The 26,451-nt window shown below is 37.2% G+C and overlaps 1 protein-coding gene, 2 long non-coding RNA genes and 2 other non-coding genes across 5 annotated transcripts; all 5 read right to left on the bottom strand.

Moving 5' to 3' along the window:
* Nucleotides 1-176: 176 nt before the first annotated feature.
* TRNAY-GUA lies at nucleotides 177-262 on the bottom strand. Its single transcript is given in 2 exon segments — nucleotides 177-212; nucleotides 226-262. It is a non-coding gene; the product is annotated as a tRNA-Tyr (tRNA).
* Nucleotides 263-3,637: 3,375 nt separating this feature from the next.
* On the bottom strand, nucleotides 3,638-3,988 carry LOC121751213. Its single transcript, XR_006040026.1, has 3 exons — nucleotides 3,931-3,988; nucleotides 3,753-3,837; nucleotides 3,638-3,673 (listed from the first exon to the last, which is right to left on the bottom strand). It is a non-coding gene; the product is annotated as an uncharacterized LOC121751213 (long non-coding RNA).
* Nucleotides 3,989-4,342: 354 nt separating this feature from the next.
* On the bottom strand, nucleotides 4,343-5,286 carry LOC121751220. The gene is made up of 3 exons (XR_006040030.1): nucleotides 5,144-5,286; nucleotides 4,545-4,754; nucleotides 4,343-4,418 (listed from the first exon to the last, which is right to left on the bottom strand). It is a non-coding gene; the product is annotated as an uncharacterized LOC121751220 (long non-coding RNA).
* An 8,055-nt stretch (nucleotides 5,287-13,341) lies between these two features.
* On the bottom strand, nucleotides 13,342-16,397 carry LOC121750442 (probable glycerol-3-phosphate acyltransferase 8). Its single transcript, XM_042144983.1, has 2 exons — nucleotides 15,648-16,397; nucleotides 13,342-14,413 (listed from the first exon to the last, which is right to left on the bottom strand). The coding sequence occupies exons 1-2, from the start codon at nucleotides 16,278-16,280 to the stop codon at nucleotides 13,547-13,549; spliced, it is 1,500 nt and encodes a 499-aa protein (XP_042000917.1). The 5' UTR covers nucleotides 16,281-16,397; the 3' UTR covers nucleotides 13,342-13,546.
* A 9,326-nt stretch (nucleotides 16,398-25,723) lies between these two features.
* On the bottom strand, nucleotides 25,724-25,830 carry LOC121758031. The gene has a single exon (XR_006041308.1). It is a non-coding gene; the product is annotated as a small nucleolar RNA R71 (small nucleolar RNA).
* Nucleotides 25,831-26,451: the final 621 nt, after the last annotated feature.

Below are 26,451 nucleotides of genomic sequence, written 5' to 3'. Positions count from 1 at the left end.
TTGAATTTCGAAAAGTCACTCTCACTCGCATCATCAAAGATTCAAAATTATTGTACCCTATTATGATTGAGTTTGATTATAGAATGTAATTAAATTTGAATTGAAATATTGATTTTAGGGGACCCACTATAACAATATCAAGTTAAAAGCTTGAATCTATAAATAAAATAAAAAAATCCGACCTGCCGGATTCGAACCAGCGACCTAAGGATTTCAGTAAACAATCTACAGTCCTCCGCTCTACCAACTGAGCTAAGGTCGGATGTTGTTTAAGCATCTCTCTAAATATATTAGTATAATTTCATATTGTAATTGTTGATCATCATTGTTGTCAATTGGGCCTTTCTAGTAGCTCGTGTCTGATTAATTGATTACTACCTTGGTGATGATAGATGAGTTTGAAAAATGTGGCAGCTTATGTGGTCTTCCAATTCCATTATTATTTTCTAATAATTATCATACAAAACTAACAAGATAGCTTACAGGATGGTCGTTCAATACCAAACAATTAATTCATAAACTCTAAAAGTCAAACATAAGAAAAATATAAAGCCTACCCACCGCAGTCTAATTTTACTAGGTATATATAATTAATAAAGGTTTTATAAATTAATTCAGCGTGAGATGGTTTGTGATGTTAAGCGCACCTGCAACGCGTCCAACGGGTGTCTCTTATCTCGTCCCTCCGAGATGAGACGGATGCGAGACGCGTTGCAGCGTCCCGTCTCGTCCCTGTCTCGCCGAGACGCCCACTCACCGGCCCGAGAGTGGGCTTCGTCACGCTGACGCAATAAATCATTTTTTTAAAAAAATTGAATTTAAAAAAAATTAAACATTAAAAACGGTAATATGACCATTCAACGGTCATTTTAAAAAAATATATTTATTTTTCTTTTTTTATAAATACTCCTCTTTCACACACACAAACACACATTTATTCTTCTCAAATCATCTCTCTTTCCTCTCCAATTTTCATCTCAAATCATCTCTTTTATTCTTCTCCAAAATTTAATCCATTCATGGATCCATTTGAACAAATGCGTCGAATAATGGAAGAATCGCTTGAAGAAGATCGACATAGGGAGGCGGAGGAAGTCGCACCGCCCCAACGACGATCCCGGACTTACATTCATCGTAACCGGGAGGAAGCCGCCACAAGGTTAGTACGCGACTACTTCTGTGATGACCCGGTATGGGGAGAGACCTACTTCCGTCGCCGTTTCCGCATGCAAAAACCGCTATTTCTGCACATCGCAAATACATTGGCAGCCCGGGAAGAGTTCTTCCAAGAAGGGTTCGACGTCGTTGGCCGTCCCAGCCACACGACGCTATAGAAATGTACTGCAGCAATCCGTCAACTTGCTACTGGACAAACGGCGGATTTGTTCGACGAATACCTCCATATTGGAGAAAGCACTGGGAGAATGTGCTTGATGAACTTCTGCAAAGGCGTCCGGGCAGCCTTCACCGGTGAATTTCTCCGGAAGCCAAGCACGACAGATTGTCAGTTTCTGCTCCACCTTCACGAAGAAGTGCACGGATTCCCCGGGATGCTTGACACCGTCGATTGCATGCATTGGCAATGGAAGAATTGTCATGTGGAGTGGAGGGGGTCATACACAAGCGGCCACAAAGGCACCCACCCCACCGTTATACTCGAGGCCGTTGCCGACTACCGGCTATGGATTTGGCATGCGTACTTCGGGGTCCCCGGATTGAACAACGAAGTCAATGTACTCAACCAATCCGATCTCTTCGCCGAAGTTTTGAATGGTAAAGCGCCAACCATCAACTTCATCGCTAACAACCGGCGGTATAAAATGGGGTACTATCTTGCCGACGGCATCTACCCGAAGTGGCCAACCTTCGTGAAGACGTTCAACAGGCCGGTGAACGAAAAATAGGCTCTTTTTGCGCAGAAGCAAGAGGCTGCTCGCAAGGATGTGGAGAGGGCGTTCGGGGTTCTCCAAGCGCGCTTCAACATTATCAAAGCCCCGTCTCATACGTGGTTTATGGAGAATATGGTCGACATCATGTATACATGCATAATCTTGCACAACATGATTGTCGCCGACGAAGGACCTGAGGAGGGAAATTGGTCCGACCCTGAAACCCCGGAAAGCTCTACCGCAAGTAGTCCGCTTCGCAGTGGAGTGCATCCGTCTATGCAAGATCAGTTGTCTATTCGGGCAAGGACATGTGATTCTACCGCCCACGCCCAACTCCAAGATGATCTAATGGAGCACATTTGGGCAAACTTTGGCAACCAGTAGGGTGCGCGGAAGAAATTAAATTATGTATTTTTAATATTTTTTTAGGATTTTAATTATGTGTTTTTTAAATTTTTTTAGAATTTGAAGTTGTAATTTTATTTTATTTTATTTAATGAAGTGTGTTTTTATTAATTGAATTTGTTGGAAATAAAAATAAAAAATGAAATTGAATGAATAGTTAAGGGATGAGATGGTTAAGAGACGATAAGAGATGGAGGGTTTGCTGTCTGTTAGTTAAGAGATGGAGTGAAAAGTACAGTAGGGCCCATGAATAATTAAGAGATGAGACGGTTAAGAGACGGATAAGAGACGGCGTTGCGGATGGCCTAATTCATAAACATGTCACGTCTATCTATAACTAGTGTTAATTTAATTGTATTTCATGGCTCAACTTTTAGATGATTTGTGAAACTAACTTGAACCTTAATAAAAATAACCTTTTAACTTCCAAAAAAGTTATAAAAATGGCTCAAATTTTAGCAATACAAAAGAAATTGCCTAATTTTTTTACAAAGTTGACACGAATATTTGAAAATAAAAATAAATCCATTTGTTAGCAACAAAAGATGGAAAAGTTTGGAGCAAGCTTAAGAGGTCATTATCCATTGCACCAAATGTCACAATATTGTAGACCTCTTTCATACTTGCATCATCTCCATTTGTTCTACAAAAGGCAATTTTGTCTTGTCCTCGAGTGTTTTATAAAAGCTTACAATTTAAAATATGTTCAAGATATTTTTAGACTTTCAGACCACTTTTACAATTTTTCATAAAGGTTTAAACCATTTTTGTAACTCTTTTAACTTCAGTCAATTTTATTACTTTCGTGAAAATTATGGCCTCCTTTCTATGTTCTAAAGTTTAGGCCATTTTTACAAAAACTCACAATATCCATCTTTGAAAAAAGAGTGCAACCATCAACAAATCGAAACTCACATATAGCTTGTAAAATGCAATGGAATATTTCATGACAGAAACAGGAGATTTGAACCAAAAAAATATCAATACATAATGAAGAAACGGTAATTCACAAAAAATAAAGGAATAGTTTTGATCTACTAAGAAAATAAATTCGATAATATGAGGTTTTCCAAGACATCTTACAAGTCAAAGGAAAAACAACCACTCTCTAGGGTCTGGTATAGGCTTTGCTAATTTTAGCATATATTAGTAAACATGAAAGATATTTCACTTACCTGATACCAACATGCATGATCATCCCCAACAGCTAAACTGTCGATAGGGTTCGATGTCTAAAGAAGTCTGAAGATTCGATCCATCTCATTTCTTTGCGAGTTATGCGACCTCAAATATTCCTTCCGTGTCTCGTTGTACTGGTGTAGTAACATAAATATTAGTCCAGGATTTTCTCTCCACTTTGAACACGTCATTCCAAGAACCTGTGAGAAGTATCAGAGTTGTAAAATTACTACTCCTATAAAGGTGAAAATAAACTGGTGAGTATGGAATTTATAGTACCATGTTGAAGAATGTATCCGGTTGCAGCAGTCCCAAAGACACCAGCAAGTACGCCTGCAGTGTTGGATAATCCAAGCAGTACTCCCTGCAACGGAGCAACATCACACTGTTTGCGCACCGGAGAGACGACAGGTTTAATGATTGTAAAAATCTACATAGTAAGATGAGGAGTACTCACAGCATAACGCGGCCCAATATCTTGGTGATTGGAGTAAAGACCAGATTGTGAGAATGCATCTGATCCCTGAGAAGAAGAAGGTGCATATTATTGCTTCATTCGTTTTTTAAGATCCATGAATGTGTAGAGAAAGTAACCCTAACCTGACTGCAAGCCATGCACAGCACTGCTAAGGCAGGTGTTTTTACGTTACCAAGTTGGGTCAGAAAAAAAAAGAAGCAGGGCCCAGGAACCCGATTGATTGCATTATCTGCAATGTGAAGAAGTGAAGAAGAGTCATTCTCTTACACACCTGTTTGATTTCAAAAGCATGCTTCTGCCCTATAGTACACCGATGGCATGCTTCTTACCTTTCGAACTGATGTAATTGAGAAGCCTCTGCTGATAAGGGTATCTGCAACCCAACCACCTATATTAGCGAACACAGCCATAGTGAGCCATCGAAGCACACAAAGCAATCCAGATTCCGTGAGGTTGAAATTCAAAACCTGCATATGGTAAACATGGAATTATCAAGTACAAATTGCCTATTGAAGTCATATGTTACACTGGTGACAAACTGCATGAGCTGAATTTCTTTATTTACTAACATAGCATTCAATAGCTAGGAATACCTGGTTATAGTAAGTCGGCATCCAGGTCAACAGAATAAATGTTCCCCAGTTATGACAGAAATGGGAAATAATGAGAGCCCACACAGGAGCCTTAGACAAAATCTTCTTCCATGGAATACTAGACACTGGTTCTTTGGAAATGTTGCCTCCCACGATCTACTGCTTCTCCTCCAAACTTAGACTTGGATCTTCTTGAGGTGAACTGTAGGCCTAGAAATTAAGGAGAATTGATAATTATTAGGAAGAGCAGTAGAAAATGAAATATGCCAGTTAATTATAGCACCAAACATAGTAAAACAATAAAAAGAATTAAGCATAAGGAGGAAGAGTATCAGTGCTTCTTTCGATGCATCAGTAAACCTGGCCCAATGCAACTGTAAGAAGCACGACTTTATATTTACAAGAATTGCAACAGAAATAAGCTTGTTTAAAAGAATATTGTAGAATATTATTAAGAGTGGGAGCTGCAAAGGGAGATTTAGTTTTTTTCCCATTGCAAATTGACATTTTTTTTGTTATTTCTTTCCACTCTTTTTTTCAGGTTAAGGAAACAACAACCGCCCTCACAGAAATCATTGCAGCAAAAACTAAAGCCTTACTTTGCTCAACCAAAGTGCAAACCAGATACTTCCAAGGGAACCAAAAGAGTAGAAAACAGATGGCCAACCAAACTTGTGTATCAATGCAGGAGATGCTGCCAAACCAGCAACTGAACCAAGACACATGCCACTGTACACTAGTGCAAGGGATCTGCTTCTTTCGGAAACAGGAATCCATCTTGATAGCAAATTATTCATGGCAAGAATAGTGATGAATCCGCGAATTTCTGATGTTTGTAAATGCTGGTAGAAGATAAAGACTACGACACAAAGAATTTACGTGGTTCGATTTACTGAAGTAAATCTACGTCCACGGGAAGAAGGGAGGGCAAGATTGTATTGCTTGATCTGGGATTACAGCTTACAACACAGACTTGCTATAGGATCTTTTATCTCTAGAGTTAGTAAATCCTGGTCTATCAGATCTAAGTTCTATTTATATATTGAACTGAGATCGTGGCTTGCATCACCACCCTAAGTCGTGGAGGTCATGGAGGTCATGAGATCCTGCATGGCCACTAACTAGGCAGTGGCTTACATCATCAGCAATTATGTCGTGGATGTCGTGGAGGTCATGAGAGCCTGCATGGGTCCACCACTAGATAGATCGTGTAGTGGAGGTCGTGGCTCCCAGTTCGGTATTGCCGAGCAGCTTTTGCCGATGCTGAGACCGAACTGCTGAACTATTGCCGAGCAGCTTTGTAGAGCTTGATTGGTCGGCTTTTACCGAGCTATAGGCTGGGGCCGAACTCTTTGGTAACGCCGAACTGATACTCTTTCTTGGGCTTTAGGCTGATGGGCTTTACTGCTGTTGGGCTTGTTTAGTACGTACTCCATCAAATAGCGATTGTCACGACCGCCCTTACTAAGGATAGTAAAGACGGGGAAATCGTGACTAGGGAAGAGACTAAGGAGCGGGGAAGAAGAAGGGGAAAACAATGAAAGACAACATCTTAAACAAAGCTTTAAAAGAAAAGTTTTAATCGATTAAACAATTAACCAGCAGGTTAATATCTCAAGGTAATTAATGTCATAAAGTAGTGTAGAGCAAAACGAAAGACTTTATCAAGAACGATTCGAAACAAGGTAGCGGAATAAAGGTGTCTAGAGAGTCATAGGGAGACGCCTATGTATGAAGATACGACGCATCCGGAATTTCTTAAGGCTCGACTCAACATCCGCCGCAACATCACCGCTCAACCTGCACATAAAGAAAACATATGCAGGGTTGAGTACTTGGTATACTCAGTGGACACATGCCAAAATATTTGATAAAAGTTATGTCATCCATACCACAGTGAACTCGAGTTTTAACATTTTAGAAAAGAATATCATCGAGTATCACAAAACATTTTCGTAGACTGGCCAGTCAAAACAATCTCCCCACTTTATCCACAATCAATCAATCACATCCTCTTACCATAGTGCGACGAAAGTGTGGCCACACTATTCACCCACGAGACCGGCCGACTAGCAAGGACGGCTCCCGATCCCACCTGTGTACACAGCCTGATAGGGTTTGCGGCCCTACTCAGACCTGAATTCGTTTCACACATAGCCCTATAGTCTAACGGAGCAAGCTCAAACGAAGTAGGCATCAGGCAACAATCTCAACATCAAACAATCACAGCCCTATAGCCTAACGGAGCAAGCTCAAACGAACTAGGCCTTAGGCAACAATCTCAACATCAAAACAATCATGGCATGACATAACACTTTAAACCACTCTTATATCTCCAATATCATAATTTTGAAACGTAAAAGAGTTTTAGTAAAGAAAGCCCACCTCGATTGCTTAAAAACACGGTTCACAACTTTATTGAAATTCTTGCTCTTCATACCCACGTACGCACAACAACCCTTATCAATATCATAACCACATAATACAACACAATCAGTTTTCTATCAACACATTACTCATGCATACCCTATCGTTCCTTTCATCGTTTTCTCATATTGCCCATCCCAACGTTCACCATCATACACGAAACGAACCCTTTGGCATACATCAACATGCAACACATAATCACATCATATGATAAGTCCAGAGCCTTTGTCCTAGCGGCAAGGAGCTTAGACAATAATGTATGAGGTGCCGAGTTCGAGCCCTCTTGGCATCAGTTGTAATTTCCTCCTTTCTATAGTATAGGGGTTTACTTGTTATTTCCTCCTTTATATAGAAGTTAATTTAAAAAAAAAATCACATCATATGATAAGTTCTTACTCACACATGTATCATGTATTTCATTCAAAACTTGCCAACAAGACTATTTCAATCAAGACATGAATCTGGCAGAACAGCGCAGTCGTTTTGTAAAAATCATTAAAATTTCATCCGACCTCATATGACCCTAAAATTTGGTCACCACACAGTAGACACATAAATTTTTACTTAGTTAAAATTTCACACCAAAATCATGTCTTTAGGTCGGTCAAAAACAAAACGAAACTCACTGGACGAGAATACAAATTTTGACAAGACTGCGCAGTTCAATTGAAAAATTCGTTAAAAAATCATCTTTCGTCAAAAGAGGCTGAAATTTTGACCTAACACAGAAGACACTTAAAATGTCACTCAGTTAAAAATTCGTGCCAAAATAAGATCGTTTGGTCGGCCAAACTGTCACGACCGTCCCTTTAGGGTTAATAAATACGGGCGATCGTGATTAGAAGAATTTAATAAACGGACGAAAAGGATTAGGGTTTCAACACAAGTTGGACCAACAATTAATATTCCAATAAATAATCATGAGTTTGAGATTATCCAACAAGTAACTCAAAATATCCATTATCCTAACAATTAAAGTTGTCGGCCCAAATAAAACATGAATAAACGAAAAGTCACAGCGGAAACGACCAAGAGAGAGAGAGTGACGTCATGTGTGAAGACACAACGACACTCAAGGTTCAACGACACATTAAAATCTTAAATTCACTTGCTCAACACCACCACATCCTCGTCGCCGCTCAACCTGCACATAGGGAAAACACATGCAGGACTGAGTATTTTAAGAATACCCAGTGGCTCATGCCGAAAACATTTTCAATAAAGAGTAATTTATCATGCCATTCACAAGTAACCATCGGGGTTTAGCTTTTAGAAATGCCCGAGGCACTCAAAATCATTTCCATTTCAAACATCGACTGATCAGTCATTTTCCCATAGACGTTTACCATATCTGCCAATACATGACTTGGAATGTGGCCACAAACCAAGCCACTAGACCGGCCAGCCCGTACGCTAGCATACGATCTACCATAGGTGTACACTAGCCCAAGTAGGGTTTGCGGCCCTACAAGGACCCGAATTCGATTTATATAATAATGGCATAAAGCCACATCAGATAGGCACGTAAAAATCAAATCATAGCATGATAAATACAGTTTCATTTCCATCGATAAAATATTTAGGACGTTGTCCTTATTTTAAAGAAAGCCCACCTCAATTGATTAATTCTCTACACTTCCTCCCCTTTGGTATCTCGATTCCCTTGCGAAGTCTCACCTTTAGAATTTAAATAATACATATATCAACATACTTTCCAATTAAATCAATAAAATGCATGCACTCTACTTGAAGTCTTTTATCTTGTTCTCTCAATTTTCGCTTATTCGGACGCTTACGCCAATAATCGCTCCGATGGCTCCTCGTAATTTCCCTCTTGATATCGAATTAAAATTCCCAAAATTAATAAAAAGTAATTAAATTATCGCAAGCATTTTCCCCTCGATCTATATTTATTTCGGACTTAGGATATAATTATTCATTCGTTGAAATATTCCGGAATTAATTAAATAATTCCCCACAATTAATTTAATTATCAATTCAAAGATTTATTTAAATAGTTCGCCCCAATTAATTATCGGCCCAAAACTTAATTATTTCATCACCTTATATCTCCAATCACAAAATAAACCCAACAATTAAAAGGAGCCCATCAATTTAATAATTCTACCCACTTCTAATTTAATGAGGCCCAATTACCCAAGGCCCGAATTACTCCCCATCTTCCCCATCTCACACTCTCTCTCTCCTCTCACCCTCCTCTTTCTTCTTCTCTCTTGATGAAAGTATTTAGAGCTCTCACTCCCGTCGCCTTCCACCGATTCACCGTCGCCTTCCACCGTCGCCGGCCGCTGCTCACCGGATTCGCGTCGCTGCTGCTCAGCCGGGAGGAGCCGCTGCTGGTGGTCGTGCAGCCGTCGCCGGGAGGAGCGCTGTTGCCGCTGCCCGCCGTTGGTGCTGCCGCCACCGCTGCCGGGAGACGCTGCCTCCGGTCAGCCCCCGCTTCCGCCCCGATTTCTCCCCGAGGGTAAGTTCTTTATTTGATTTCGTGAGTTAAAGCTTGTTTCTTTAGTTTAGTTTGCTTCGATTCATTCGATTAGGAGATATATCGCAGATTGTGGCAACAGTAGGGGAAATATATATGGATGCAGTAGTATGCCATTGGAAATTTGGGTGGGAGAGGTGTATACCTTAAATTTGCAGATTTGCAACTGGACGGAACAGGAACTCCCTCTCCTTAGTTCTCGATTTCTGACCGGAATAATTGAATAAGTTGATCTGAATTTCAAATCATGTAAAGTAGAGGAAGAAATTCAGTAGAGCTTACCTTGAATAGAAGTTGAAAGAGGACGTCTGGTTTCTTGATTGCAGAGAGTGAATATGAGGAAGAATGAACTAATTTGGTGATTAAATTAGGGGGAGAGGTGGTTAAAGATGTGGGAGAGATTTTAGGTGAGAGAGATAGTGTTTTCAACGTGGGTTGAGGGAGGAGGGATTCATTTTTTTTTATTTAATTGAATTTATTTGGTGTTTTATTTGTAGATTACGGAGGAGGAATATCTTTTCACGGAGGAGGAAAATCTGCGCAGAATCTTTAATTAAAATTGGAATCAAAGATGCTTTATTTTAATTAGTTTAGTTTAATCCATAGCCCATTGTATTTTATTTTAAATTGTGCAGTACACAACTTATTTATCACGGACTGGACTTTCATATTATTTATTTAATTCATCGGATCCAACATGGAATTGAGTCCAATAAATATTCCTCACGGAAAGGAAATTATTTAAATTCGCGATGTAATTCATTTCATAATTTCTAGCTCTCATAACAATTAATCGATTATCCAAAAACCTTTAATTTATCCCCGTATTCAATTATTCGAGCAGCCACGTCACATATTCAACACTGTTGACCCAGTCAAAATTCCAACTCAAAATTAGGTCACGAAAGGTATCCAACAATTTTACTCGATAATTAATTCGCGGACCTCGCAATATCAAAAGTATTAAATACATGTACTTTAGGGTTCGAAAATTAGGGTTCAAAAAGTGGGGCGTTACACAAACACTCGTCGGAACCTACTGTCCGAACACCCCAGTTTTCATGCTCAATATTTACAAACTAGGGTTTGTCTATCATTCATCCACACGTACATATTCATGCTTTCAACACATATTCCCGCTTCAAAAACGACATCACAACCATGTTCTCCTATTTACACATAGCATTCACCAATGAATCATCTACAAACTCACACACACACACACATACATACACGCACATACACATATTTTCTCATGCAAACATCCTTCCCAACCGATTAATTTTTAGATCTACGATTTCTACACTCACTATATGCATGAGGGGATCAAGAAACATGGATTCAATGGTAAGAAGGAGAAAGATGAATCAAAGTATACCTTTCTCTTGAAAAACAATCGGTAGGAATGACGAATGATGCGATTCTTCGATGAATCTTGAATTTCCAACTCCACAATGATGCAAGAACAAGGAATTGGTGAAGGATTGGTGGAGAAGGAGAGGAAGAGAGGGGAAAAACGTGTGGGAGGAGAGGGAGGAAAAGAGGCGTGTATTTTGAAGGTTAAGGTTAGGGCTTTTCTTTTTTTTATACTCAAGGATTAATTCCACACTTAAATAAAATAATTAAATTGTGGGAGAATAATATAGAGGTCAATGAATAAATCCCACAATTTTAGCAAAATAGGCATGTGTTGAAGGGGGGGGGGGATTTTCGAAAATTATGCCCTTTAATTGGCATAGATATTGATTTGATATTTACTTGGAGAGAAAGATACTCACAAAATAGGTAAAAAGATATTGAGTATCTCATAAATAAGGTAACAAAATAATTCAAGCATCTCCAAGTGGGGAAATAAAAAGGGGCGTGTATAATGGGAAAAATCAAGGAAAAATACTTAAATCCTCAAATCAAATAGGAATAGGATTTAAATTTGGTAATTTCTTATAGGAAAAGACTCCCACAAAATAGGTAACAAATAAATTAATCTCACAAGTAATTGAAAGGCATATGGGCGAAAATTATGAGGTTTTAGGGAAAGAAAGAATCAAATCCTGATTAACATAGCATATGGAGAGATTTGGCAAGATATGGTAAGATTTAATTGGACTTTAATTCAAGGAAAAAGATAAACAAGATACCAATTAAATCTACAAAAATAATTCTCTCTCCTAATTAATAGGAGATTTCGAAAATCTCAAGGGATGGCCAAGAGGTCGAAAATCATGTACAATAGCATAGGGATAATTTGGTTTGGATTTAGTTTGGATTTAATTTGGGTAAATATCTCAAAGCAATTAATTAAATCCAAGAAAGAAAGTATTATTTCCAATAATTAGGAGGGCCGAAAATTCCAAATAAAATGGCTAGAATGATTATGCATGATCCCATTTAATTTAATTCACACATTGAAAGTTTAATCATATTAACTCACATAACTCACAACAACTAATTTCACATAATTAACTCAAACACATAGAGACTCAATTTCCATAAAAGAAAATCTCATTCAACATCCACATTAATTAAAATAAAATAAGCCATCAAATATAAAAAAAAGTCACAAATTTCTGGGGTGCTACAGGGACACCCTGATTAATAAAAAAAACATATTTTGGACATCATATCATGCTCCACCCATCAAATTCGTCACTTTGCACAGTAGTGATGTGATTATAGCAAGCAGGCAACGATTTAGAAAAACTTGATAATATCCGCCGCCCGAAGCATGTCATACAATGGTTGATTTCATCCTTATGACCTTATCCATCCTATGTACAACTAGAACTAAATTTGTAGCCAATGTGAATCCAGCAATTTTAGGAACTATGAGAATTGTAATACCATTACGATAAAGTTCTTTCTAAACAGCAAATCATTTTGATCATTGTGCAACATCTTTTATGTGTTCACAGTGCATCAACTTAAGTAATTAAAGTGCAATCTGTCAGTAAAGAAAGAGCAGGAACTATAACCAAAATTATGACAAATTTAACATAAATACACTAGTTGCAGTCAACAGGTGATAAGTTGTAATTGCTACGACTTCACATCAGTATATACATTCCCAATTTTAAAGTGATGCTAAAACCAAAAAATATGCAGAACAATATCTGAAAGTAAAATAATAGATATGATCTTTCGTATTAAATATAGGCATGTCTGTGTGTCCTTAAATTTTTTATTGAGTCAACGCATAACGCACAAGCAGCTAACCTCACCAACTCCCATAAAAGCACGCGTTACTAGTAAGCAAGGGAGTCCAATTCTTGCAGCAATTGGGGTGAACATTGTTGCAATAGAATAGACCACCAAACAACTCCAAAACCGAGTACTAGCTTCCCACCAATTTTATCAGCCCATATGCCACCAATGATCTAGTCAAAGAACATGTGAAGAAACTTAAGTAAAGAAGAGAATATAGCTGCTGCAGGATTGTCTCAAATGATGTCAGAGTTCAGCTCAAGTCTTATTTATGCTGAGGATAAAACATGCTGAGAAACCATGGTTTCAGTTTATTCTTATCATTATTTTTTGAAGAAACAAAAAATGGTCAGAATACGAAACAGTAAATCTAGACAGTAAAATGGCATATTCTCTATTTAATATTACTCCTTAAGATTCTAGACAGTAAATCTTAAGTTTGCAGGAATGCAAGTCAGATATATGGAGTATACCTATATAGTACTTACGGGGAATTGATCGAGTGGTGGTAGTCTAGGCAATTATGTATGGAAAAACAACATTTCATGTATGAATTTCAACCAACAGGATCAAAATAATACTCCTAGTTATGAACTTTGGATGGTAGACAGAAACAATATAGGTTAAAAAACAAATTTATCCCAAACACAACACGTCAAACCTAGGTGAAGAAAGAAAAGGAAGCTATATATATATATATATATAGTTATGGCGAGGTAATATTATTGGATAATGTGAAGAATATGAAGTTGCTGCAGTTTAGGAGCATGAGGAGATATGGCTACAGAGAATAGTAAAGTAAAAGATGAATATCTAAAATAGCTAGGCATGCGACAACATCATCGAGCTGAAGCATACACATATGATATGATCATTTCTTGGCATACATAGACTCCACCTTGCCATCATTCCCACCAAGCAGCATATACTTATCCTTCCTAGTCAGCTGAGTACACTCAAACCCCAGCGCATCCGCCAATATCCTCTGCACATGGTTCGCCACCTCAATCGACGACTTCCCCCCGGCCTTGCACGTCATCTCCTCCGGCAGCCGCTCCAGGAACGTGACCTCGTACGTTGGCCTCGGGTTCATGAAGTAGAAGTATGCGTCCCAGAACTTGACCCCCCTCACCGTCGTCCCGTGGAACATGTTCTGCTTCAGGTTCACCGCCACCGGCACCACCCGGTCGCTCAGCTCCGCGAACAGCGCGCTGAACCGCAGCAGGTACGGCTCCCTGCACGTCGTCCCCTCAGGGCACACCACCAGGTCCCCCTTCTCCAGCAGCGCCTTGATCATCGCCGCATCCGCCTCCCGGTCCCGCGTCAGGGCCACCGCCGGGATCGGAGACAGCAGCCTCGACAGTTTGCTGACGCTGTAGGTCACGCACGACACCTTGCGCCCCAGCGCGATCGCAATCACGATGGGGTCCAGGGCCGTGCGGTGGTTGCACACGTACAGGTTCCCCGGGGAGCTCGCGGGCGGCGGGTTGCCCTTGATCACTAGGTTGATCCCCAGCATTGGGTAGGTGTAGCGCACGATGCGCTCCGGGAGTGGTAGGTTGAAGTAGACACGGACGAGGGAGAGGGCGAACCCAAAAGGCAGCCAAATGTAGGTCACCAGCGCGTTCAGGGGCGTCGGTCGCTCCACGAGACGGCCATCGTGGAAGATCAGCCGGCTTTTCAGCTGTTCCACCGGCAGCGGCTTCGCTATTTTGCTCGGGTGCACCATGTACCCTTCCTGTTCACCATAACCATATTATCATAACTTGTACACTTTCTTAAATTTGACTTTACATAAATTTAATTGGAGGTGCAGAAGAGTATATTTGTCACAACTGACTCCTAACATCCAACTGTCCACTTGCTTGTAGTTGACAAAATATTACTCGCATTAAATTAGGCAGCTCCAAGTAATAAAGTTACACACATGCCTCGTTAAAACTTTGGGTTATTGACAGTCTGTAAAGTTTTAATGCTGTGGCCCCCTCTTTTAGGTCTCAAAGTCCAACTCATATTGCTACATTCTCAACCACTACATTTATTAGACTACTCACATCTAATTAGTTGTGTGTAATTATTCTGGATTTACATGTAAAAATATTCTCTCCTCAGCTACTAATAGTACTGGACTCTTGACAGAGTGACAACAAATTTTAACGTAAAAATTAGAAAGAAATATGATTGATTGAATTTGAATAAATTAGATATATAAAATAAAAAAATTACTGTACTATTGATTATTGACTAAAAAATTACTAATATTTTTTCTAAAGTTACAAACTTCCACCAACTTATTTATCATTATTGGCATATTATATGAGAACTTATGTAAAATTTAATGCTCGCTGAAACCAAAGATATGCAAGACTTGGAAAGTAGATGACGGTGTAGAAAAGAGATTGCCACGGATCAAAAAATCATGTATGGCCCAATCAAGAAATATTTATCTTAAGCACTATCTCGCGAACCATTGATATCTAATTTAAATTTAATTGACCATTCTTCTAAATAATCTAGTACTACCATAAACACTATTTTTCTCCTAATTTACCAAATTTTATAATCTTCGATCCTCATATAACATTAACGAGGCATACTTTTTGGCCCCACCAAAAACAATAGCCACATACGGATGAGGTCGTTCACCAACATTATTTCAGAATATATGATATTTGACCTATGAAATTTATTCTTCGCGTTGAGTTATAGTAGTAGTGAGTAGTAGTTATTAAATTCTATAAAATTCGTTGGTGATTTTGGGTCCTTTATTGCATCAACTAAGATGTTAGCTATGCAGTTTTTTGGATGAAGCCATAATAAATTCCAAGTTTAACTCGGTAATTAAGATAATTACACAGAAAATCAACCGCATTAACCAAAAAACATGAAGAACACATTCAAATTTGAATACAGTTTCAAGTGTTTACTCAAAATTAGAGCAAAAAATGTAGAGGAAAAGGATAGATACTGACCTTGCAAATGGACATGAAATCGTGGTCAGACTCCCGATCTCCGATTCCGATATCCGGCTTCTCCTCTCCGAACTCCTTCAGCACCCCCAATTTCTTCAATTTTCCGACCAAAACCCCCGGTTTCTTCACGAATCCAGTCGCCTTCCTCGTCTTCGGATCCACCTCAATCTCCGTCCCGATAACCTTATCTCCGCCCAAATAGTCCTTCACGAACGGCTCCACCATGATCGTCGGGTTGGCCGTGATTATCACTTTCCTCTGGCACTTCTCGAACACGGCGTAGCTCTCCGGCCTCACGTCGGTGGCGTAGAACCTCGGCAGCACGGCCCGCGCGGCCAGCTCGATGTCGCGCACCTTGAGCCCGGAGAAGGAGATGTAGATCAGCATCTGGATGGCGAGGGCTTCGGAGACGAAGACGTAGGCGACGGCGATGATCGGGAAGGCGAGGAGGAGGATCAGGCCGCGGAGGAGGCTACCGGCCTCGATCGCCACCAGCATGAAGTAAGGGAAGGAGGAGCGGGAGATCAGGAGGGTTCCGTCGAGATCAGCCGCGATCGATTGGCGGTTGGCGCCGGAGAGGTCGCATTTCTCGATCGACGGGAAGCGCGCCGCGGCGGCGGCAGTTTCTGCCATTCTCTCTCTCTCTCTCTCTATCAAAATCTCTGTGTGTGTGACTGTGTGTTTGTGTGTTGAGAATTGGGAATGTGTTATGCTATGTATGCAAATGCATGTATATTAATGAGTGAGTGAGTGTGTGTTGGTGTGAATTTCTGGGGAGGGAAGTTGCGTTTTAAATGAGGCTGGCGCTCTGAAATGACATATATGCCCTCGTATCGGTGTATGTTACTCCTCCATCACTATTGAAAATTTGTCACTTATTTCCATTTTCGTCCGTCCCTAAATATTTGTTACCTTCCACTTTTACTATTTTTGGTAGTGTACCTTACATTCTACTAACTCATTTTTATTCACAATCTTTTATAAAACTAATATATTAGAGTAGGATCCACATACCACTAACTTTTTCAACTCACTTTCTATTATACTCCATCCGTCTCACTTTAGGAGTCTCAGTTGAGTTCGACACGAATTTTAAAAAATGTAAAAGAAAGTTGGTGAAAAAAGATAATGTAATGTGGGTCCTATTTTTTTATAGAGGGAACATCATTTTAGGTCCACGAACTTTGCCAAAGTATCATTTTAGGTTCGTGAACTTTGAAAATATCATTTTAGGTCCGTGAACTTTGAGTTAGTATCATTTGAGGTACTTTTTACTATTTCCAAGTTTTTTTGGACGAAAATACCCTCAATACCTTAAAATGTATATATTTTTAATAAATTTATCATATACCCATATTTTTTTTATAAATATCTTTACAATATATTTTGACAAATTTTCTAAATATAATTTGACCTTAATATTATCACTTAATTTTGTGACATGCACGTAAAATTGGATAATTCTTCAATTTTTTATATTATATTTTTTTAAAATTGAATAAAGAACTTTTCTTTAATAATAAAAAATTGAATAAAGATCTTTTTATAAATATCTTTACAATATATTTTTGATAAATTTTCTAAATATAATTTGACCTTCAATATTATCATTTAATTTCGTGACATGCAAGAAAAGATCTTTATTCAATTTTTTATTATTAAAGAAAAGTTCTTTATTCAATTTAAAAAAAATTAATATAAAAAATTGAAGAATTCTTCAATTTTACGTGCATGTCACAAAATTAAGTGATAATATTTAAGGCCAAATTATATTTAGAAAATTTGTCAAAAATATATTGTAAAGATATTTATAAAAAAATATGAGTATATGATAAATTTATTAAAAATATATACATTTTTAGGTATTGAGGGTATTTTCGTCCAAAAAAACTTGGAAATAGTAAAAAGTACCTCAAATGATACTAACTCAAAGTTCACGGAGCTAAAATGATATTTTCAAAGTTCACGGACCAAAAATGATATTTTGGCAAAGTTCGTGGACCTAAAATGATGTTCCCTCTTTTTTATATTAGTTTTATAATAAAATGTGAGTGGAAAAAATGTTAGTGGATGTGGGGCCTAATACTATTTATGGAATATTCCAATCGGGATTCCTAAAGTGGGACATCCAAAAATAGTAAACCGGGACTTCTAAAGTGGGACGGATGGAGTATTTCTTAAAACCCGTGCCAGGTCAAATAATAAGGGACGGAGGGAGTATAAATTGTGATTGGTAATCATAAATAGTACTCATTAAGGTGTATATTAATTTCCCCAAATTGTGATATTAATTTCACCCTCTAGATAGAAGAGGTTTTGAGTATTGTTTATTGATATTTTTTGATGCAATAGTATATTGAAATTTAGATCAACAAAGGTTTTAAGGGTTGTTATTATATGCTTGAAATAGTCATACACTTAGGGCTGGCAAATCGTGCGGATTGAGTCGTTGTCGGGTCAACCTGATAATGACCCAACCCAATAAGGCCTAACCTGAACCCGACCTGTTAAGGAAACTGTAAATCCGAACACGAACCCGACATGCTACCTTCAAATCCGAACACGACCCGCACCCGACCCGAACCCGTTATCGACACGATATAATATGGGTTGACACGACACGATAACAACCCGAACCTGATATTACACGATTAAAACCTAATATTACACGATTAAACCTTAATTTTTAACCTAATTTACACAATTAAAATTCATTTTATACTATTTAAACCTAATTTATAAGAAATTAAAAAATTAAAGTAATATATATTTTTTTAAATAATAATAAAAATGATAATATTATTTCTTAATGGGTTACCCGTATCCGACCCAAACCCAACCCCAAATTATCGGGTTCTTAATGGTCAACCCGATAAGGACACGGATCCAATAAGACTTGACCCCAACCCAATAATTTCGTGCGGATTCGTGTCAGATTATCGTATCGTGTCGTGTCGAAAATTACCAGCTCTACCTACACTATTACAAGTACAAGGTCAGTTGGTTGGACTAAAGCTCTCTTAATTCATTACTTTTAGAAAGCGCTGCAATGTTTGATGGCCAAAATTTATATATTTACAACCACATTTAATGTCTATACCCTCCACCTCCTCTAAAATCATTTTTAATTAAAGAGTGAACCACGTAAATGGTCCATAAACTAGGTGTTTTGCACGAAAATAGTACCTAAACTTTAAAAATATCATAAGTAGTCCATGAACTAAGGTGTAATCACATTTATGATACTTTTTCACTATTCATCACAATTTTACACTCAAAATGCCCCCAAGACATGAAAGACATTTTTGTCATTTTAAATCTAGGTATTGGATTTGATATTTTCTTTCTCTCTATAGTACCTAATATGATATTTTCTTCTAGTTTTAATACTATATTATTCACATCACTTTTTCAATCACCTTATGTCAGAGCTTCTTCTCTCTTTCTCTAAAATTTTTAGAAAGTAAAAAATTAAAATAAAAAATAGTATGAAATTCTTAAATATGTTAATTATAAAACTTAAAATTATAAATTTAATTTAAATTAATTTGTAGCAAAATTCAATTTTAGTTGTGATTTGATTATTTTATTAATATTAAAATTAAAATTTTTTAATTAACATTAAATTTTAAAATTTTAATTAATCCTAATTTTTTAATATTTAATATTAAAAAAATAATCGAATCAGAATCAAAATTAAATTTAGCTACAAGTTATTTTGATAATTAAATTGATAATTTTAAATTTCATTCCATATTTAAGAATTTCATAGTAGTATTTTTTATTTTTATTTTTTACTTTCTAAAAGTTATAGAGAAAGAGAGAGAAAGAAGATCCTGCATAAAGTGATTGAAAAAGTGAAATGAATAATATCATTTTAGGTGCTCGAACTATAAGAAAATATCATATTAAAGAGAGAGATAAGAAAATATCAAATCTAGTACCTAGATATGAAAGTCCATAAATGCCCTTAATGGCTTGGGGGGCATTTTTGGTGCAAAATTGTGATCAATAGTGAAAAAGTATAAAAAATGTGATTACATTTTAGTTCATGGACTACCCACAATATTTTTAAAATTTAGGTATCATTTAGGTGCAAAACGCATAATCTATGGACCATTTGTATAGTTCGCTCTTAATTAAAACATAATTAGTTATTTAGACCAATCATAAACAAAGACAAAAATTTAGTATAACAACAATTATTACTTATGAAGTGTCATATTGTGACATCCCTAACCTGAAATATGTTTTTGCATATTGACATATTTTTATTTATATTTGCATATTTATATTGTTAGTTGTATAATAAATAATAAATATATTTTGGTACTTGAATATATATATATACACACGTATATTACATAATTATTGAAAAAGTATAAGTGTGTGTGTGCATGTGTAATAATGTGTAGGGAAATATAGTATTACATGTCAATATGTGCATGGAAATGTAGTGTGTATATGATACATGTACAAAAGTGAACGTGACTAGGGTCCTAATTATTAAGCTATGTTTATATATTTATATTTAATATATGAAATGATTTTTTTCTTTTAGTAATCTTCACCTCGTCACTAAATATGCAAGTGGCGCGTAGCACTAGTATTTAACTAAGAATATGTCATTTGGAGCTAAACTTTTAAATTTACATGCATGAGTCGGCAAGTGACCAACGTGAGTGTTTATAAATTATTATTCATATTTATGCATATAAAAAAATAAAGGGAGATTTTTAGGAGAGTTCAGGGAAAGGAAAAAAGGGAACGAGAAGAGGAAGATAGCTTTCGGCAAATAGGCGAGAACTTTTTCTATCTCAAATTCACATAAAACACTTTAGTTTTTAATCATACGTATTATTTATATATATAAGTGGAAGGTATAATTGAATACATATGTGTAGAGAATACCAGTAGTTAGCTTATAGCTAATTTTGACTCTTAATCATAAATTAAATTTGTGTTCATTATATAGCATCACGTGTTGTGGAGCGAGAAGCAGGAACAAGTTCCCGACTAGATTACTTATCGTAAAGGTGTGTATAAATCACACTTTTAATTTTACATATTTTATGTGATTGATTGCTATGTGTTAAATTGGAGTGAATATTTGAATTATATGACGTGAAACTAAAATGGTTATGTGTTATTTGATATTGATGATGAAATATGATATGGATATGTGGTTGGTGCAATAGATATGTGAGTGGTGCTTTTTATATGTTTTTATATGGCATTAGAATTTCTTGAATCATGGGATTGAAGAGGATATGTGACAATCTTGCCCTGAGTCTGATATCAATGGTAATGGAAATAGACCTACGGGTCATATTCAATGATAATGGACCTACGGATCAAAGAAAATATGCAAAGAGGGACCTTCGTGGAAAGGTCAAAATGCAAAGAGGGGCCTTCGTGAAAAGGTCAAATAAAATAGGGACCTTCGTGGAAAGGTCAAATAATTAAAAGGGACCTGCAGGTCGTATACAATGGAAATCCCGGGCAGATACCGGGCTTGATCTGTCACAGAATAACGAAAAGAACGGAGAGGCATATGCATATGAATATTAAATTGTTTATGATGATATATTTCGGTGAAAGAATGTGTTTAATATTTGTGTATGAAATTAAAGGTAATGTTTATGTACACTGAGTTGTGGCTCATATAAACCACTATTATATTTCAGGAATAAGATATTAGTGAAGTTTTTGGTTGACGTGGGTGGTAGGAACTGCACGTGTTATCAGGTTCGGCGGCTGACGCGTTTTGGCAACCTTCTCCTCCTCATTTTTGCATGTAGATAAATGTGTAGTATATAAAGTGGTGAGATGGTCCCACTACGGTTTAGAATATTTTGAAATATGTACTTGATAAATGTTGATTTTTGAACTTATATAATATGTGTGTTTTATTTACTTGACGCGTGGATTGCTTATTTTAAAATTTGAATTTATTTTTACTATAAGTAGTTACATCATATAGAGTTGGGTGTGACACATATTAGTATGTTACCTATACAACTAAGCAGCTTTAAAATATACCAGATCATACTATTCCTAATCCCATAATTTTTATCTATCACTCTTTCAATCCAGTATATTTATTTAAATTGTGATATTTATAAAATTATAAATAAATAATTTTTAAAAATAATATAAAAAAAATTATGAACATGTGATCGAATTCACAAACACCACCCCCACTTTAGGTAGATGTCATCAAGGAGATATTAGCACTTACTTTGGATTCTACAATTCACCTTGAATTGGATAGTTGACACCTACCAGCACATAATTTGTTGAAAATTGGTAAACAGTTCAATTTAGGACTTTTACGTCATGGATGAAACTACAAAATGCAATTAATATAAGTCAAGATGATATCCATGAAAAAATTTCCATTGTTAGTACATACAATTAATAGTACCTAGCACTTGGGGGAGTTGTGCCGCTGCATATTCATCAAGTAGTAGACTAATATAAATACCAAACACACATCTTTCAATTATGTCAATATGTGATCCCTAGTCCAGTATATTTTAGAGCATATTTTATAATATCCTTTGCATTACCCATAAAATTAAAGATACCAAAAAATATTGGAGGGTCATACAAGAAATCCATGGTCTACAAGAAACCTGTTTTTTAATATAGAAAGAACATTTTACAAATATATTTTAATGGTATAAGTCACAAATTTTCTTTCTCTTGCCACACTCAACCTACATGATCAGCTCATTTAGGTGCCCCACTAAAGCCTAACTTCTTCAACCCCTCTTTATCCATTCAATACGTATCAAAACTTTTTTTACAACAATCAATGGTGAAAATGGTACCGGTATGTAATTGAATTTAAATTCAAATTCAAGTTCAAGTTCAATCAATTTTACAATTATGAAAAAGTGACTATCCATAATTTTTATTTGAAAGGGCCACAAATAATTACTTCATATAACACATCGCGTTAGAGCATTTGCTATGGCATCGTCGTCGATTGCCCACCACCAAACAACATAGCCCAACAAAGACTTTCTTTATAATCGTTTCCTTCTTTTCCTCTCTCACCCTTTGTCTAATTCCCTCAAGACTATGAAGTATGTATATTTGATGATATATGGATTGTAGATAATATACTTTTGAATTAAAAATTAAGGATGCTGGATTTGATTTATATAGTGAGTGATCAATAATTTTACAATGCTATAAAAATATTGAGAATATAATTATATCCCTTGCTCTAGATGTATACAATTGCTCCAGATAATTATAAACTTTTGTGACATAAATCCCTCGTAATAGTCAAGTTAAATTATGGTGTCGCATTATTGGCCTAAAACAGTAGTCCTTTTGTGAAATCTCCAAAAACTAGACAGTGTCAGCTGTCACCTAAATAAAATTGTTTGATCCATCTCCATTGAACCTGCCCTACTAATTTAATGCATGAATAGATATATAGATGCATATGTACCACAAAAAGAATTTCTAATTTTGCACAATTTCTGTGTACCATGTATCATAGTACTATATTTATAATACTAGTATACAGTATTGATGAGTTAATTACCGCATATAACTCGACATGGACATGCATAGCCTAATTTATAATTATAGCATAACCTTTAAAACCTTGCAAGTTGCAATTACAATATCACATTTTAGTTGAATTTATGCACTATTTAAGATGGCATCCTTGATGCGTAGCATATTTCTTATACTTTTCCCCCTAAACTACACACTTTTATGTTAATTATAACTCATCAAGTTGTATTTGTTTTGAAGTTTAGGAGGATTGGAAGCTGGAAGTTCGCCGGGTGAAATTGGCAAAGCATGCAGAGATGAGAAACATCGCCCGGTCGGGCGATTATGAGATTCGAAACGCCCGGTCGGGCGAAACACGTAAAAGCATGAGGAGAGTCCAGAAAGTTCGCCCGGTCGGGCGATTCTTCAAGACACAAAACGCCCGGTCGGGCGTTTCCCACGATGCACCCCAGTAGCAGTTCGCCCGGTCGGACGATTATCCCTTTTAATTTCGCCCGGCCGGGCGTTTGGTTGTTTAACTGCAATATTGCAGTTTTTGCGGGAGCGTTTTTGTGGGGAAGAGACGTGGCTGTCAGAAAAGGGGATAGAAAAGAAGGAAAAAGAAAAAGGGAAGGGCAGTGACAGAGAGGAGAGAAGAAAAGGCTGCGAAAAAGTAAGGAGGAGAGAGATCTGGAGAAAAGGAACGTAATCTGGGCAGAATTCCATTTGATCAATTTGGGGGAGATTAAGTTTTGATTAATTGGTGGAGACGTTTTGTCAGAGAAGTTGACTTTGGAGAGAAATCATTTTGAAGCAATAATACCGATTGATGCTTGGGAGTTTATTCGAGCAATTCAACAACAATTTCTTCTTGGTTTCTATGGTTTCAGATCTCTCATTCATGCTCCTAGTTTGATTATGATTGGCTAAAAATCTTAGTGTTGCTCCAAACATGTAGACGAATAAATTATTCATGTGATTTATGCTATGTTCTTCTGTATCTTATGATCGTCTTCATCACAATTTCCTTGTTTGAATCTATTACTTTTGGTGCATCATTAGTAGTAGTTCCATAATCCTAATCATATGTCTCTTTAACTTTGAATAGGATAGATCCTTGTGGTGATGAATTATCAATTAGATTTGTTCAAATGATAATTTGATAATGGATTTCTTGTGCTTATAGTAATTGATCTTTGAGTCTCGCGCTTCCGTAGGATCCATAGATTAATGAAAATTAGTTTATAGAATATGTGTTCAACTATTCTTAAACTATTGTTTGTCGAGCATGTTCAGTGCTAGCATCGAGAATTGATATCATAATCCCATAATTCATAAGATAGAGTTGGACATTAGAATAAATCAATGTTTTATTCGTGAATGTTTGGAGTAACAATTTCTTCTCTTCATTCGTCTAGCTTATTTAATTTCTTGTAATTGTCGTTACATGATCTTTAATCAAAATCTTCAAACTAAAATCCTCTTTAGTATGGGTTTTCTATGTTTTAGAGTTAAATAATCTTTCCTTCCCTGTGGATCGACACCTTAAATTACTACACACGAAGCTGTAATCTTGCAGTGAAGTGGTAATATTTGGGTTAATTAATTGAACTTGAGTGATACTTTATCTATTGTAATAAGCCTAAAAATTACACATCAAGTTTTGGCGCCGTTGCCGGGGAGGGCAATAGATTGTTTAACTTCTAGTTTGTGTTTTGTTTTATTTTTATTTTGATCTTTCTCTTATTTTTGTAGGTACTCATTTCGTGTTCTTGGAGGTGATAGCCATCTACCGCGTCTGGACTTGAAGACGAAGGAGTATATTTTCTAGGTGACATCTTTTAACTCTTAGTTTAGGTAGTCTAGTTTTTCACTTAAGCACACACATTTTATAGTACTTACCCTGAAGTTGTCGAGAGGTCTCGCTTTCGGTAATAGGAAATATATTGTGCTTGTGTTTGGTGTATTTTCTGTTGTGTAGGTAAAAAAAAAATAAATAAAAAAAGAAAGAAAAGTGAATGCACACGCGATCACAGGGTACACCACCGTTTGGACTACTCTGTTATCAAAGAAGAAGGGTTAGAGGTTCAGAGTTTGAGATCTTCCCGGACTATTCGAGTCCATTCAGAAATAACCGAGAAGAAAGGGATCAGGATTCAGACGGTGAATCAATGGCTGAGAATAATGAGATTCCACCACCCGTGGTACGGTTTGGCGACACTCTTAGGTCGGGAATTGAGCACCCGGGGGAGTTCGCTTATGCAAACGACAACGTCAACATTCCACCTCACTACATTAGTTTGGTGAATGGAGGAAATCTTTTCCACGGACGGGATGAAGAAGATCCGGTGAGCCACCTCAATGCCTTTTATGAGCTGACAAACTCGCATAGACCTCCAAATGTGGAGCATCATCGGATTAAGAGGGCCCTATTTCCGTTCTCGTTGAGGGAGAACGCAAGAGCGTGGTATGACTCACTCCCGGGCTACAACATAGCAACGTTCCAAGAGTTGAAGACGTTGTTCCTCTTGGAATACAATTCTCCTATGAAGATTGAGAAGTTGAGAGAGGAGATCACCTCTTTCCGACAGAAGTATGACGAGTCCTTCGCGGAGGCATGGAAGAGATTCATGGAGTTGATAAGGAAATGCCCAAGTCACGGACTAGCTCCGGGGCATGACCTTTTGAAATTCTACAAGGGACTCAACAGTGAAGGCACGGGATTGGTGACTGCAGGTTCGAATGGGAACCTAGATGATCTAACTCACGATGAGGTGATGGCTTTGTTTCAAAGGCTGGCCAACAATCAACGGAATTGGCACAATCCAAGGCGAGGGGCTGATAGAGCAGGAGATACATTTGGTGCTACAAAGGATGCGGAAAGAGTTACCGCAATTGAGGCTCAACTGGCGGACATTAGCACTCAAATGTCGTCGATGACAAAGGCAGTTAAATCTCTTCAACTGACTCCTCAACCCCAAGCTGTGACTGTGATGAGATGTGGATTGTGTCAAGGAGGGCATCATACTGATCAGTGCCCAAGTCTTCAAGGACCACCAATGGAGGATGTGAACTACATTGGTAACAATCGACAAGGGTTCAACCAAGACAACCAATACAACAATCAGCAGAATTGGAGGCCTCAACAAACGGGTTGGAATCAAGCTGGTCCTAGCAACAACTCGGGTAATCAATGGAGGAACAATACTCAACCCCCGGGTTATGAGAAGAAGCCATCAGTCGAGGATCAGTTGGGACAGATTCTCTCTTTTATGAATAAGAGTCA

This window comes from Salvia splendens, chromosome 1, assembly GCF_004379255.2.
Source record: "Salvia splendens isolate huo1 chromosome 1, SspV2, whole genome shotgun sequence".
Classification (NCBI taxonomy): Eukaryota; Viridiplantae; Streptophyta; class Magnoliopsida; order Lamiales; family Lamiaceae; genus Salvia; species Salvia splendens.
This window is presented reverse-complemented; position numbering and strand designations above follow the sequence as displayed.

Excerpts from the sequence above, each read along its gene's own strand:
- LOC121750442 (XM_042144983.1), bottom strand. The coding sequence starts at position 16,280 with ATGGCAGAAACTGCCGCCGCCGCGGCGCGCTTCCCGTCGATCGAGAAA. Across the intron at positions 14,414-15,647 it reads ATTTCATGTCCATTTGCAAG|GAAGGGTACATGGTGCACCC; the intron begins GTCAGTATCTAT and ends TATGGTGAACAG.